This window comes from Eriocheir sinensis, chromosome 20 (genome assembly GCF_024679095.1).
Source record: "Eriocheir sinensis breed Jianghai 21 chromosome 20, ASM2467909v1, whole genome shotgun sequence".
In the NCBI taxonomy this organism is placed as follows: domain Eukaryota; kingdom Metazoa; phylum Arthropoda; class Malacostraca; order Decapoda; family Varunidae; genus Eriocheir; species Eriocheir sinensis.
Genome location: NC_066528.1, coordinates 18,446,065 through 18,462,831, shown reverse-complemented (window position 1 = coordinate 18,462,831; position 16,767 = coordinate 18,446,065). Strand labels below are relative to the sequence as shown.

Here is a 16,767-nt window from a genome sequence, read left to right as displayed (position 1 = left end):
CCATCCAGGAATCCAACTCCATAATACCCCTTCAAGAAACAAGAAGAAAAGAATAAGAAAAACAGACACAGAAGCCGAAGTTGATGAGGATCGAAGTAGATTCCTGACAATCCAAACATCGAACTCCCAGCCACTCCTTGAAGAAATAATAAGAAGAAAAAAGACATAGAAGCCGAATTTCATGTGGGTCGAAGTAGATTCCTGACCAACCAGACATCGAACTCCATCTCCTCCTTCCTCGCCAGTATGCTAAACGCCGTGACTTCTTCGCCGCCAGAGGGCAGTGAGAGTCCCAGCCAGCCGCCCCCTGCCGACCACCTCATGACCCTGGCGAGACAACACTACCCGAAGAGGTTAGTTGACGTGATTTTGTTGTAATGTTGATTTTCTTTACGTTTTCTTCGTCAGGGTTGTTGTTGTTGTTTTTTTTGTCATTTTTTTTATCCATTTTATTATTTTTGTCTTTATTTTTCTTTCTGATGTGATTTTTTGTTTTGTTTTGTTTTGTTTACTTTTTCTTGGTCATTTTTTCTCTCTTTTCTTTCATTAGTTTTTTTTTTTTGTCTTTTTTCCCCCTGTTTTTATTTTTGTCATTGTTTTTGTTTTGTTTTCTTTTCCTAACTTAATTTTTTGTTGTTTTCTTTTTCTTGGTCATTTTTTTTCTCTCTTTTTTTTCCCCTGGAGTGTTTTTTTCTTCTTTTCTTATTCTTGTTGTTGTTATTGTTGTTTTTCTGTCTTTTTCCCTCTAACAATTTTTTTTTGTATTCCTCATGACCTCATGTTTTGTTTTCTTGTTTAGATTTTGTTTACTTTTTTCTTCTTCGTCAGAGTTTTTTTTTTCCTCTTTTTCCTTTTATTTTATTTTTGTCATTGTTTTTTTTTTCTTTGATTTTCCTGACGTACTATTTTTTTCCTCTTTTTCCTTTTTTTTTTTTTTTCTTCCTTAATTTTCCTGAAGTACTATTTTTTTCGAAGTCTGGTTTTGTTGTTTTCCTTTTCCAAAATTTTCTTTACTTTTTCTTGATATTTTATTCTTTTTTTCCTTATTTTCACCCTGGACTGTTTTTATTATTATTATTATTATTATTATTATTATTATTATTATTATTATTATTATTATTATTATTATTATTATTATTATTATTGTTGTTGTTGTTGTTGTTGATGCTGAGTTATCTCCTTCTTCTTTTTTTTTTTTACCTAATGTATGTTTTCTTTTTCTGTATTTTAAATGCTTGATAATTATTTTCCTTCTTTTTATTTTTTTCCCAGAAGAAGTTGTTGTTGTTGTTGTTGTTGTTGTTGTTGTTGTTGTTGTTGTTGTTGTTGTTGTTGTTGTTGTTGTTGTTGTTGTTGGCATTCTCGTCCCTTCTATTTTAGGCATTTCTCTTTTCTTCTTTTTTTCTGTTTTTGTTTTCTGTCTATTTCTTCTTATATTTTTCTTTTCCTTCCTTTCTCGTCCTTTCCTTCTATTTTTTCCTATTCCTCTTCTTTCTTCTTCTTTTTCCTATTCTCGTTCTTCTCCTGACATTTTCTTTTTTTTTCCTTTCTCTTCCTTTCCTTCTATTTTCTGCTATTTCTCTTTTTTCTGCTTTTTTTCCTATTTATCTTTCTTCTTCTGATATTTTTCTTTTCCTTCATTTCTCATCATTTTTGTCTATTTTTCCTATTTCGCTTTTTTTCTGCTTTTGTTTCCTATTATCTTTCTTCTTCTGATATTTTTCTTTTCCTTCCTTTCTCGTCTTTTCTTCTTTTATTTCCCTATTTCTCTTTTTTTCTTCTTCTTTTTCCTATTTCTCTTTCTTCTTCTGACATTCTTCTTTTCCTTCTTTTATCCTTGAAGTCTTTTTTTCGTCAATGATATTTCTTTCTTTTCCTTCTATCTTGTTTTTCTTTTATTTATTTTCCTTTTTTCTTTCTCTTTCGAACGTGATTTTTTTTTTTTGCATTTCTCTTCCTTTTTTTTTTACTTTTCTTATAATCATTTTCTTTTCTTTTCTTTTTTTTGCATTCTCCTTTTTCCTTTTCTTGCTTTCCTTCCCTCTTCCTTATTTTCGTTTTGCTAATTATTCTCTCTCTCTCTCTCTCTCTCTCTCTCTCTCTCTCTCTCTCTCTTTTCCTCTTTTCCTCTTTTCCTTGCGAGAGAGAGAGCGCCATTTGACACCTTAGTAATGAGGTAAATGATAACTCTCTCTCTCTCTCTCTCTCTCTCTCTCTCTCTCTCTCTCTCTCTCTCTCTCTCTAAGCAAAAAATAACAAAAATAAATAAAAAAAAAACACAATCATATCATCCCCATACAATACAATGTTAACCACAATATTTAAATAACAACAAATAATTATAAAATGATCACTTCCCTTCCCTCGTTAACCGGAGCGACGAGATAAACGAGAGAACGAGTCTTGTTGTGGCGCGTAATTGCCCGACTGACACTCGTTGATAGGGAACTCGTTAGAGGGGAGAGAGAGAGAGAGAGAGAGAGAGATTAGCGAACACACACAGCCGGGTTATGGGTCATATTTTAAAACATTTCGTCTCCCAAGTTCACATATTTGACATGGCTTTCGTAGGAGCTGTAGGCCTTTCCAGGGGTAGTTTTATGACCCTGGTGGTAGTTTGACCCTTCTTCTTTGCCATGAACATTAAAAAACACTCATGAAAAACAGATTGATCCCCTCTTTGACCTTTAGAAATAGTTGATGTGAGAACCGATGGTGCCTTAAAATACGGCCATCCTTCAACAATTCGGCGTCCAAGTAGCTACACACATTTGACAAGGCTTCCGTGGGAGTTTTGGGCATTTCCAGGGGTAGTTTTATGGCCCTGGTGATAGTTTGACCCTTCCTCTGTGCCATGAGTCTTAAAAAAACACATATTTGACAAGGCTTTCGTGGGTGTTTGGGGCATTTTCACGGGTAGTTTTATGGCCCTGGTTGTAGTTTGACCCTTCCTCTGTACAGTGAATCTAAAAAAATATTATACAAGGTTTTCGTGGGAGTTTTGGGCCTTTCCTGGGGTAGTTTTATGACCCTGGTGGTAGTTTGACCCTTCCTCTGTACCGTGAATCTAAAAAAAAAAATTATTTGACAAGGCTTTCGTAGGAGTTTTGGGCATTTCCAGGGATAGTTTTATGGCCCTGGTGGTAGTTTGACGCTTCCTCTGTGCCATGAGTCTTAAAAAAAACATATTTGACAAGGCTTTCGTAGGAGTTTTGGGCATTTCCAGGGATAGTTTTATGGCCCTGGTGATAGTTTGACCCTTCCTCTGTACCGTGAACCTAAAAAAAACATATTTGACAAGGCTTTCGTGGGAGTTTTGGGCATTTCCAGGGGTAGTTTTATGACCCTGGTTGTAGTTTGACCCTTCCTCTGTACAGTGAACGGCATTTCAGGGGCTTTATGGCCCTGGTGATAGTTTGACCCTTCCTCTGTGCCATGAGTCTTAAAAAAAAACATATTTGATAAGGCTTTCGTGGGTGTTTGAGGCATTTCTGGGGATTGTTTTATGGCCCTGGTGGTATTTTGGCCCTTCTGTACCGTGAAGCTAAAAAAAACATATTTGACAAGGTTTTCGTGGGAGTTCTGACCTCTGGAAATGCTCAGAACTAACTCCTGAAATGCCCAAAACACCCACGAAAGCCTTGTCAAATATGTGTGAGCTTGGACGACGAAATGTTTCAAAATATGACCGTCAAACCCCTCCACCTCAACTCTTTCCAAAGTTTAAAAAGGAGATCAGTAGGATTTCCATGAGTGTTTTTCCTCGCCCATAGCTCTGTAATTACCTGACTGACACTAGCTGATAAGGAGCGTGTTGGGGAGGAAAGAGATTAAGCGAAAACGAGATATATACTAAAAGGTCGGTAGCCTACTATCAGACGCTTCTTTTTATGCCATCTTTTTCTAAAGGTCAAAGAGCGGATCAGTCGGGTTCTAATGAGTGTTTTTTTATGTTCACGGTACAGAGAAAAGGTCAGACTACCACCAGGGTCATAAAAGTACCCCAGGAAATGCTCTGAGCTCCCACGAAAGCCTTGTCAAATGTGTTTTTTTAGGTTCACGGTACAGAGAAAAGGTCAGACTACCATCAGGGTCATAAAAGTACCCCAGGAAATGCTCTGAACTCCCACGAAAGCCTTGTCATATATGTTTCTTCAGGTTTACGGCACAGAGGAAGGGTCAAACTACCACCAGGGTCATGAAACTACCCCTGGAAATGCTCAGAACTCCCACGAAAGCCTTGTCAAATATGTTTTCTTTAGGTTCACGGTACAGAGGAACAATACCATCAGGGTCATAAAACTACCCCAGGAAATGCTCAAAACTCCCACGAACGCCTTGTCATATATGTTTCTTTAGGTTCACGGTACAGAGGAAGGGTCACACTACCACCAGGGTCATAATACTACCCCTGGAAATGCCCCAAACCCCCACGAAAGCCTTGTCAAATATGTTTTTTTTAGGTTCATGGTACAAAGGAAGGGTCGAGCTACCACCAGGGTCATAAAACTACTCCTGGAAATGCCCACAACTTATACGAAAGCCTTGTTAAATAGGTGTTTCTTTAGGTTCACGGTACAGAGGAAGGGTCACACTACCACCAGGGTCATAAAACTACTCCTGGAAATGCCCACAACTTATACGAAAGCCTTGTTAAATAGGTGTTTCTTTAGGTTCACGGTACAGAGGAAGGGTCACACTACCACCAGGGTCATAAAACTACTCCTGGAAATGCCCACAACTTATACGAAAGCCTTGTTAAATAGGTGTTTCTTTAGGTTCACGGTACAGAGGAAGGGTCACACTACCACCAGGGTCTTAAAACTACCCCTGGAAATGTTCAAAACTCTCTCCCTGTTTTTCATCCCTTCTTCCTCTTCTCCTCCTCCCTTCCTCCTTATCTCCCTTTCCTCCTCCTCCTCCTCCTCCTCCTCCTTCACTTGCCTTCCTTCATCCACTTCCATTATATATTCAATTTTCTTCCATTCCCCTCTTTAACTTTCCTTCTTCCTTCTTCTCTTCTTCAACTATCCTCTTTCTCTCTTCCTCCTCCTCCTCCTCCTCCTCCTCTTCCTCTTCTTCTCCTTCTTCTCAATCTTCGTCTTCTACTTTTTCTTTCTTCCTCTTCTTCTTCTCCTCCTCCTTCTCCTCCCCCTCTTCTTCTTTTTCAACTATCCTCTTCTCTCTTCCTTCTTCTTCCTCTTCCTCCTCCTCCTCTTCTTCTTCCTTTCCTCCTCCTCCTCCTTCGTCTTCCACTTCTCTCTTCGTCTCCTTCTTCTCTTCCTCTTCCTCCTCTTCTTTTTCAACTATCCTCTTCCTCTCTTCCTTGTTCTTCCTCTTCCTCTTCCTCCTCTTCTTCCTTTCCTCCTCATTATTCTCAACCTTCCACTTCTCTCTTCCTCTCCTCCTCCTCCTCTTCTTCCTCTTCCTTTTCCTCTTTCTTTAACACATGAAGAGAGGAAGAGAAGATAGGTTAAGAAGACAAAGAAGAAGGTTATAGGAGCGTCCTCTTCCTCTTCCTCTCTTCCTCTATCTAGCTGGTCTTCCGTCCCCTCTCTCTCTCTCTCTCTCTCTCTCTCTCTCTGGGTGGAACAAAGAGAGTGTCACAATCCTTCCTTCCTTCCTTCATTCTCCCTTCCTGCTCCTCCTCCTCCTCCTCCTCCTCCTCCCCCCTTTTTCCTTTATCCCCATTTCCTGAAGTAAGGGGGAGGGGGGGGGTAATGTCCGCCCGTCGTGTGTGTGTGTGTGTGTGTGTGTGTGTGTGTGTGTGTGTGTGTGTGTTGGTATCCTCGTACTGACTTGTTCTCAGCTTGTAAAAGGAGGCTGTTGTCGTTGTTGTTGTTGTTTTGTTGTTGTTTTTACAGCAAAGGAGACAGCTCAAGGGCATCAAAAAAACGAAACAATAATAAAAATAAAAAAAAGCCCGCTACTCGCTGCTCCTAAAAAAAAGAATCAAAAGAGGTGGCCGAAAGAGAGGTCAATTTCGGGGAGGAGGAGAGGAACTTGTGATATCTTTAGACACCGCTTAATTCTTATCTCTCCCTTGTTACTCCTGTACTTATTAATGGATACTGCAGAGGATGGGTGAAGCGAATTAAGAAGGAATGTATTGATGGTTGGGAAAGGCAAATCCTATTTAACCCGGTAGCTGCGGGGATCATGTATCTTAAAGGCCTCTCTAAGCGAATTAATGAGAAAAATCATCACTCACGCAAACCATTTCATAATATATAGTACCAACGCATTTGAGAGGTTTATATCATGGTAAAATTTTGACCCATAGCTGGTACACGGTAAAGCCACAAATTTGGCCCGTCGCTGGTACACGGTAAAGCCACAAATTTGGCCCGTCGCTGGTACACGGTAAAGCCACAAATTTAGCCCATAGTTGGTACACGGTAAAGCCACAAATTTGGCCCGTCGCTGGTACACGGTAAAGCCACAAATTTGGCCCGTCGCTGGTATACGGTAAAGCCACAAATTTGGCCCGTCGCTGGTACACGGTAAAGCCACAAATTTGGCCCATAGCTGGTACACGGTAAAGCCACAAATTTGGCCCATAGCTGGTACACGGTAAAGCCACAAATTTAGCCCATAGCTGGTACACGGTAAAGCCACAAATTTGGCCCGTCGCTGGTACACGGTAAAGCCACAAATTTGGCCCGTCGCTGGTACACGGTAAAGCCACAAATTTGGCCCATAGCTGGTACACGGTAAAGCCACAAATTTGGCCCATAGCTGGTACACGGTAAAGCCACAAATTTGGCCCATAGCTGGTACACGGTAAAGCCACAAATTTGGCCCATAGCTGGTACACGGTAAAGCCACAAATTTGGCCCGTCGCTGGTACACGGTAAAGCCACAAATTTGGCCCGTCGCTGGTATACGGTAAAGCCACAAATTTGGCCCATAGCTGGTACACGGTAAAGCCTCAAATTTGGCCCATAGCTGGTACACGGTAAAGCCACAGATTTGGCCCATAGCTGGTACACGGTAAAGCTACAAATTTGGCCCGTCGCCGCTACCGGGTTAAGTTGTCTCTAGGGGTACTGCATCACAGCCTCACTAACTGGGCTCCTGTCGTTGTAAATATCCTTGTGTACCTGTCTATCGTAGGCCAAGAATATAAAGAAATAAACAGCGAAAGGTGTTATTTTTCCTTTCCCTCATTTATTCTGCTGAGAGAATTCAGCGACGCGCTACGAAGATGATTCCTCCTCAAGGGCCCTGCCATATGACTCATCCTCTTCACAGTGGAAAATAGACGCTTACGAGGGGACATGATTCAGGTCTTCAAGTATCTAAAGAGCTTCAGTAACGTCGACCACTCAAGTTCTTTGAGCAACACACCAACTCAAGGACGAGAAACATCGGTCTACACACTCAAGCGAAGCGATGCGATACAGACACTGGTAGGAGTTTCTTCTCCAACCGAGGCATGCACCATTGGAACGACCTCCCTGCTGAAGTAATAACTGCGGAAACCATTAACTCCTTCAAAAAAAGCATCGAGCGTTTCATCGTGACAACAGGAGTACACTGAACGTACGCACCGAAGTGCCTTGATCTGACCTGCAGGAACCGAGTGACTGTCAGGCAGACCACGGCTCCAGAGCAATCACCCTAGCAAAGAGCCTCCTCCCCGGTACTCAAACAAAGACATAAACCTGTAGGCATTAAAACAGGGCACTACGCGTCCATGGCTGGTGGCCGGCCTGTGGTGCGAGGCTAATAAACGTTCTGCCCGGAGGTTCACAGCGAGATAAGCCGGACGAGAGATAACAGAGCTGGGAAGTCCCGGGAGGCGAGCTGGGACGACGGTGGACGCGGCGGGGCGGTAGTGGACTTCCACGACACAAACCGCTCCACTTGACCCAGATAAGGCCCATTCCCACACACTTCGGGGCCCACGCTGACTCTTTCCCATTTCCCATCCCTTCAAAACCTCTCCATCAGTCTCTTATTCTCTTCTCGTTTCCCAGTCCCTTCAAAACCTTTCCCTCGATCTTCCATCCTTCATCTCTTCTGCAATCCGCTTAATCTCACGTCTCCAACACCTCTTCGTTAACCTTCTATTTTCTTTCCCTTTTCCAGTCCTCTCAAAACCTCTCCATCAATCTTCTATTCTCTTTTCGTTTCCCAGTCCCTTCAAAACCTTTCCCTCGATCTTCCATCCTTCATCTCTTATGCAATCCGATTAATTTCGTCTTCAACACCTCTTCATTAACCTTCTATTTTCTTTTCCTTTCCCAGTCCTCTCAAAACCTCTCCGTCAATCTTCTATTCTCTTCTCATTTCCCAGTCCCTTCAAAACCTTTCCCTCGATCTTCCATCCTTCATCTCTTCTGCAATCCGATTAATTTCGTCTTCAACACCTCTTCGTTAACCTAATATTCTCTTCCCCTTTCCCAGTCTCTTCAAAACCTCTCCATCAATCTTCTATTCTCTTCTCATTTCCCAGTCCCTTCAAAACCTTTCCCTCGATCTTCCATCCTTCATCTCTTATGCAATCCGATTAATTTCGTCTTCAACACCTCTTCGTTAACCTAATATTCTCTTCCCATTTCCCAGTCCCTTCAAAACCTCTCCATCAACCTTCTATTCTCTTCTCGTTTCCCAGTCCCTTCAAAACCTTTCCCTCGATCTTCCATCCTTCATCTCTTATGCAATCCGATTAATCTCACGTCTTCAACACCTCTTCGTTAACCGAATATTCTCTTCCCCTTTCCCAGTCTCTTCAAAACCTCTCCATCAATCTTCTATTCTCTTCTCATTTCCCAGTCCCTTCAAAACCTTTCCCTCGATCTTCCATCCTTCATCTCTTATGCAATCCGATTAATTTCGTCTTCAACACCTCTTCATTAACCTTCTATTTTCTTTTCCTTTCCCAGTCCTCTCAGAACCTCACCCTTCATCCTCTTACACAACCGTCAAAGCCTTTCCTCGTAAGTTGAGACAAAGCTTGGTGGCGTCTCCTCGTCGCTCGTTGGCTCGCCCCTCCTTCCTTTCCCTGCCCCCACGCAAGCCACTTCCTGGAGACCGTCTGAGTAATTATTAAACCCTCACGTCACCGCGTTACGCAAGAGAAAGTCGAGGCTTGTGTTATCACGTCTTCCTCTCTCCCTCTCTCTCTACCTCTTGTGTTCTTATCGGTTTCTCCTTCTCCGAGTTCATTTCAAACCAAGTCGACGGTTCTTCATCTTCTACCTCTTATGTTCTTATCGCTAACTTCTTCTCATCTCTGGAAGGTTCAAACTAGGTCGACGGTTCTTCATCTTCAACCTCTTATGTTCTAATCGCTGCCTTCTTCTTCTCATCTCTGGAAGGTTCATACTAAGTCGACGGTTCTTCGTCTTCTACCTCTTATGTTCTTATCGCTAACTTCTTCTCATCTCTGGAAGGTTTAAACTAAGTCGACGGTTCTTCAAAGGTCAACCTCCCTCTACCTCTTATGTCCCTATCGTTGTCTTCTTCGTCTCAGGGTCCATCTCAAACTAGGTCGAGGGTTCTTCATAGGCCTTCCTCCTCCTCCTCCTCCTCCTCCTCCTCCTCCTCTCGCTGTCTTCCTTCTCAGAGTCAAAACTGATCTCTGGAAGGCTTAAAATTCCATGGTAATTTCTTAGTCCGTTCAATATCCTCCTCTTTCTCGTCCTCCTCCTCCTCCTTATGGTTATTTCTTCTTCAGTTCAGCGTCCTCTTCTTCCTCCTCCTCCTTCTCCTCCTCCTCCTCTATCGCTGTCTTCCTTCTCAGACTCAAAACTGATCTCTGGAAGGCTTAAAATTTTCTGGTTATTTCTTCTTTCAATTCAGCCTCCTCCTCTTCTTCCTCCTCCTCCTCTTCCTCCTCCTCCTCCTCCTCCTCCTCCTCAGTCTTCAATGGTAGCGTATGATATAGTGCTATAGGCTTTTCTGTTGTTGTTGTTGTTGTTGTTGTTGTTATTTTACATTTTTTTTAGCTTTTTTTAGCCTCGACCACCACCTCCATCTCCTACCCCCCTGCAAGCATTACCACGAACACCACCACCACCACCACCACTACCACCACCACCACCACCATATCCTCCATTTCCCACTCATCTTACATTCTTACCTCACCGCCATCACCACCACCATCACCACCACCAACAACAACATCACCACCAACATCACCACCACCAACATCAACATCACCACCACCATCACCACCAACAACAACTACACCCATCACTACCAACATCACCACCAACAACAACACCACCAACATCACCACCGCTATTTATAACTCTGAGGTCATGACGGCAGGTTCTTAAGGAGACAAGGAAATGTTAGCTCGCTGGACATAACCTTATTACGTGTGTGGACTGAGCCGTATCCTCCCATGTCCTACCCCTTGTGTGACTAATGAGGAGGCGGTGAGTTAGTGGAGAGTTAGGCAACGCTCCGATTCTCCTGCCCAGCGCTTAGGAAAGTTAGGCAGCTTTTTCTACATTACGTCTCGACTGGTTTAGGAGAATTATAGTGTTTTTTTCCAATTCCTTTAAAAACAAAGAGCACATCCCCTTGTCTGACTAATGAGGCGGGAGTTAGTGGAGAGTTAGGCAACGCTCCGATTCTCCTGCCCAGCGCTTAGGAAAGTTAGGCAGCTTTTCCACATTTCGTCTCGACAGGTTTAGGAGAATTATAGAGGTTTTTTTCCATTTCCCTTAAAAGCAAAGGGCACATGAGATTCAGGAACAGTAAGTAGCGGGTTTTTTTTTTTTTTTTTTTTTACGCCCTTGAACTGTCTCCTTAACTGTAAAAAAAAAAAAAAAATACCCCATACGAGGGCTGATAAGGTCCCTGTATAAATATGGCTTGCATTTGAGAGGGATAAAACGAACTAGTGGAGACGATACGAGAGAGAGAGAGAGAGAGAGAGAGAGAGAGAGAGAGAGAGAGAGAGAGAGAGAGAGAGAGAGAGAGAGAGAATATAAAAGAGTATACATTAACCGGTTTGTAAGCTATTAACCAAACAAATTATTACGAAAATTGCATGTATGGTGTTCAATGTCGCCACGAAAGAGTTGGCAATTATTCAGTCATCGCCGAGTGGCTTAAGACTACCCACATGCTGTCCTGAAGACCACCTTGTAACCCGGAGAAGAGAAGAGAAAGGAAGAGAAGGGAAGAGAAGGGAAGAGAAAGGAAGAGAAGGGAAGAGAAAAGAAAAGAAAAGAGAAGAGAAGAGAAAGGAAGAGAAGGGAAGAGAAGGGAAGGGAAGAGAAGAGAAAGGAAGAGAAGAGAAGAGAAAAGAAAAGAAAAGAGAAGAGAAGAGAAAGGAAGAGAAGGGAAGAGAAGGGAAGGGAAGGGAAGAGAAAGGAAGAGAAGGGAAGAGAAAAGAAAAGAAAAGAGAAGAGAAAGGAAGAGAAGGGAAGAGAAGGGAAGAGAAAGGAAGAGAAGGGAAGAGAAGAGAAGAGAAAAGAAAAGAGAAGAGAAGAGAAGAGAAAGGAAGAGAACAGAAGAGAACGGAAGAGAAGAGAAGAGAAAGAAGAGAGAAAGGAAGAGAAGGAAAGGAAGAGAAAGGAAGAGAAAAGAGAAGAGAAGAAAAGAAAAGAAAAAAGAAACAAGAAAACAAAAGGAAAAAAAAAAGATATCAACATTAAACATATATGACAACCCCAAAACCAGTGCGCCGACGCTTGTGTGTGCGTGCGTGCGTGTGTGTGTGTGTGTTACCGGGCATCTGGGTTACAGCAAAGAGGGGGGGAGGGGGGGGGGAGGGGGGGGGGTCAAGATTCCTCTCCCGGGCTTTCCCTGAGATGCGTTCAACTTGCGTCAGACAAACATGAACATCGTCACCATCATCATCATTATCAGCAGCAGCAGCAACATCAGAGGAGAGGGGGAAGGGGGGGGGAGGTGGAGGAGGGGGGGGGGGGGGTCACATCCGGGAAGGGCTGCCGCTCCCCCTACCCCCATCACTTTGACCAGTTACCGTACGTTTTGTGCAGCTCAAACCTCACATTCAACCGGAAACTCTAAAGTGTGTGTGTGTGTGTGTGTGTGTGTGTGTGTGTGTGTGTGTGTGTGTGAGGAGTTCAGTTCGGAATCTGGGCTCTCCGTGTTGTTGTTGTTGTTGTTGTTGTTGTTGTTTCTGATAAGTGTCTTCTATTTATCTATCTATCTATCTATCTATCTATCAGGCATTCAATCAATCTATCTATCTATCTATTAGGCATTCAATCTATCTATCTATCTGTCTATCTATTAGGCATTCAATCTATCTATCTATCTATCTATCTATGAGGCATTCAATCTATCTATCTATCTGTCTATCTATTAGGCATTCAATCTATCTATCTATCTATCTATCTATCTATCTATCAGGCATTCAATCTATCTATCTATCTATGAGGCATTCAATCTATCTATCTATCTATCTATCTATGAGGCATTCAATCTATCTATCTATCTATCTATCTATTAGGCATTCAATCTATCTATCTATCTATCTATCTATTAGGCATTCAATCTATCTATCTATCTATCTATCTATTAGGCATTCAATCAATCTATCTATCTATCTATCTATCAGTCATTCAATCAATCTATCTATTTATCTTTTTTCTTTCTTAGTTCTATCTTTCTTTTTTCTTCCTTGGCAAAGAAAAAAAAATGGATGTGTTTTTCATTTCAAGTAAGGACCCACATTTTTTTCCTTCCTTTCTGGTCAAAAAACAATATCTATCTATCAGTCACTCAATCTATATATCTATCTATCTTTCTTTCTTTCTTCCTTGGCAACGAGAAAAAAATGGATGTGTTTTTAATTTCAAGTAAGGACCCACATTTTTTTCCTTCCTTTCTGCTCAAAAAACAATAAAAAAATATGGATGTGTTTTTCATTTCAAGTAAGGACCTACATTTTTTTCCTTTCTTTCTGCTCAAAAAACAATAAAAAAATATGGATGTGTTTTTCATTTCAAGTAAGGACACACATTTTTTTTCTTCCTTTCTGCTCAAAAAACAATATCTATCTATCTATCAATCACTCAATCTATCTATCTCTATCTTTCTTTCTTTCTTCCTTGGCAAAGAGAAAAAAAAATGGATGTGTTTTTCATTTCCAGTAAGAACTCACATTTTTTTCCTTCCTTTCTGCTCAAAAAACAATATCTATCTATCAATCACTCAATCTATCTATCTCTATCTTTCTTTCTTTCCTCCTTGGCAACGAGAAAAAAAATTGGATGTGTTTTTAATTTGAATAAGGACACACATTTTTTTCCTTTCTTTCTGCTCAAAAAACAATAAAAAAAATATGGATGTGTTTTTCATTTCAAGTAAGGACCCACATTTTTTTCCTTCCTTTCTGCTCAAAAAACAATATCTATCTATCAATCACTCAATCTATCTATCTCTATCTTTCTTTCTTTCCTCCTTGGCAACGAGAAAAAAATTTGGATGTGTTTTTCATTTCAAGTAAGGACCCACATTTTTTTCCTTCCTTTCTGCTCAAAAAACAATATCTATCTATCAATCACTCAATCTATCTATCTCTATCTTTCTTTCTTTCTTCCTTGGCAACGAGAAAAAAATATGGATGTGTTTTTCATTTCCAGTAAGGACCCACATTTTTGTCCTTCCTTTCTGCTCAAAAAACAATATCTATCTATCAATCACTCAATCTATCTATCTCTATCTTTCTTTCTTTCCTCCTTGGCAACGAGAAAAAAATATGGATGTGTTTTTAATTTCCAGTAAGGACCCACATTTTTTTCCTTCCCTTCGCGCGTCCTGTTTGTCTAAGCGAGAGAAAAATCCTTTGGTTCAAAAACACATTATAAGACATCCGCTGTCGCTTGCAGTATGCCCAGCTGCGCCTTGTAGGGTTACGAAATATGAGCCAAGTTTTCCTACCAGTCTCCTTCGGCAAGGTTAGAAGAGAAAGTTACAGCGGCTGGGGATGATGTAGGTCTATACGTTTGAGAGCATAAATAGGTTTAGTCACCCCTTCCTTTAGTGATACCAATAATATAAATAGTTAGGAATGTGTGCCTTTTTTCCTCTCGTGTTCTGGGCAAGTCTTGAAGATAATTGGATAGATAGATAGAAAGAGACAGACAGATAGATAGATAGATAGATAGATAGTAGATGTTATTATTATTACTGACAAAATCTTTCCAAACACAAAATACAAAAGATAATGAAACAGAAAATACTGAAACAAAAAAAAAAAGCTAAACCCACCATCAAAATTCAGAGAGAGAGAGAGAGAGAGAGAGAGAGAGAGAGAGAGAGAAGGGAGAATGAGTGAGTGAAAGAAGGAAGGAAGGAAGGAAGGAAGGCTTGTAACATTCTCTTTGCCACCAGAGAGACAGAGAGAGAGAGAGAGAGAGAGAAGAGAGAAGGGAGAATGAGTGAGTGAAAGAAGGAAGGAAGGCAGGAACGAAGGCTTGTAACATTCTCTTTGCCACACCCAGAGAGAGAGAGAGAGAGAGAGAGAGAGAGAGAGAGAGAGAGAGAGAGGAGGAGCAGGAGGAAGGGAGAATGAGTGAGTGAAAGAAGGAAGGAAGGAAGGAAGGAAGGAAGGAAGGCTTGCAACACTCTCTTTGTCACACCCAGAGAGAGAGAGAGAGAGAGAGAGAGAGAGAGAGAGAGAAAGGAGGAGGAAGGGAGAATGAGTGAGTGAAAGAAGGAAGGAAGGAAGGAAGGAAGGCTTGTAACACTCTCTTTGTCACACCCAGAGAGAGAGAGAGAGAGAGAGAGAGAGAGAGAGAGAGAGAGGAGGAGGAGGAAGAGCGGGAAGGTCTCGAGAATGAGTGAGTGAAAGAAGGAAGGAAGGAAGGAAGGAAGGCTTGTAACACTCTCTTTGTCACACCCAGAGAGAGAGAGAGGAGGAGGAGGAGGAAGAGCGGGAAGGTCTCGAGAATGAGTGAGTGAAAGAAGGAAGGAAGGAAGGAAGGAAGGCTTGTAACACTCTCTTTGTCACACCCAGAGAGAGAGAGAGAGAGAGAGAGAGAGAGAGAGGTGTCGTTATGTCGAGGGCACAGCTTCCTCCAGTCGGATATTAAAGGATGTGTTATCTCGCCTTTGTCGGTGTGAGTGATTGTGTGCCACGAGAGACCAACGGTTAGTGTGGCAAGCAGCTGATGACGATGATGATGTTGAAATTAAAGGAAACAGCACAAAGGGAAAAATAATACAGGCTCATACGTTTAATACCCCTAACACTTGTCTAACACTTATCCCCTTTAATTACTCAACCCAGGAGACATTCAGTGTAGTTAAGAGTTCAATATGTTTAGTCTCTGCTTCTGTTGATTGATTCTCCTTTTTCTTCTCCTCCTCCTCCTCCTCCTCCTCCTCCTCCTCCTCTTCCTCTTTGCCTTTCGTCTTCATTAACTTCAAGACTTTCAAAATCCAACTCCTTCTTCTGTTTCTCATCTTCCTCCTTCTTCTTCGCAATGTTTCCCTTTTCCTCCTCCTCCTCCTCCTCTTCCTCTCTTCCTCTCGTCTTCACTACCTTCAAGACTTCCAAAACCAACTCCTTCTATTTCTCATCTTCCTCCTTCTTCTTCGCAATGTTTCCCTTTTCCTCCTCCTCCTCCTCCTCCTCCTCTTCTTCCTCTTTGCCTTTCGTCTTCATTAACTTCAAGACTTTCAAAATCCAACTCCTTCTTCTGTTTCTCATCTTCCTCCTTCTTCTTCTCAATGTTCCCCTTTTCCTCCTCCTCCTCCTCCTCCTCCTCCTCCTCTTCCTCTTTGCCTTTCGTCTTCATTAACTTCAAGACTTCCAAAATCAACTCCTTCTTCTGTTTCTCATCTTCCTCCTACTTCTTTTCATTGTTCGTCATGTCCTCCTCCTCCTCCTCCTCCTCCTCCTCCTCTTCCTCTCTTCCTTTCGTCTTCACTACCTTCAAGACATTCAAAATCCAACTCCTTCTTCTGTTTCTCATCTTCCTCCTTCTTCTTCTCAAAGTTCCCCTTTTCCTCCTCCTCCTCCTCCTCCTCCTCCTCCTCTTCCTCTCTTCCTTTCGTCTTCACTACCTTCAAGACTTCCAAAATCCAACTCCTTCTTCTATTTCTCATCTTCCTCCTTTTTCTTCTCAATGTTCCCCTTTTCCTCCTCCTCCTCCTCCTCCTCCTCCTCCTCCTCTTCCTCTTTGCCTTTCGTCTTCACTACCTTCAAGACATTCAAAATCCAACTCCTTCTTCTGTTTCTCATCTTCCTCCTTCTTCTTCTCAATGTTCCCCTTTTCCTCCTCCTCCTCCTTCTCCTCCTCCTCTTCCTCTTTGCCTTTCGTCTTCATTAACTTCAAGACTTTCAAAAACCAACTCCTTCTGTTTTTTATCTTCCTCCTCCTCCTTCTTCCAAACGTTTCCCTTTTCCTCCTCCTCCTCCTCTTTGCCTTTCGTCTTCACAACCTTCAAGACTTTCAAAAACCAACCCCTTCTATTTCTCATCTTCCTTCCAAACATTCCCCATTTCCTCCTCCTCCTCCTTCTTCTCTCTCTCTCTCATCCACGCCATGCACTAAACGAACCTCTACCACTCACCCAGATGGTCCACGCAGTCCAACGGAGGCAGCGAGGAAGAGGACCAGTACCATCTGCGTTGGGAGAGCCACAAGACCCAGCTGGCCGCCATGGTAGCTCAGATGGAGCACGATGAAGCCACCTCCGATATGACCGTGGCTACCAAGGGCGCCTCCATCCCCTCACACCGCCTGGTCCTCGCCGCCGCCAGCCCCTTCTTCAGCCAAGTCCTGAGGGTAAGGGTTAGGTTAAGTTAAGGGGGCGGGGGGG

At 42.2% G+C, this 16,767-nt stretch overlaps 1 protein-coding gene across 1 annotated transcript in view; it reads left to right on the top strand.

Annotated features, from left to right (window-relative positions):
* Nucleotides 1–16,767, top strand: part of LOC127001325 (protein bric-a-brac 1-like) — a 30,864-nt gene that overhangs the window by 708 nt on the left and 13,389 nt on the right. Inside the window, exons 1-2 of the mRNA XM_050865805.1 lie at nt 1–353; nt 16,523–16,733. The exon at nt 1–353 is cut by the window's left edge and continues 708 nt beyond it. Coding sequence (XP_050721762.1) covers nt 247–353; nt 16,523–16,733 — 318 coding nt within the window. The 5' untranslated portion in view covers nt 1–246. The remainder of the gene's footprint in view (nt 354–16,522; nt 16,734–16,767) is intronic.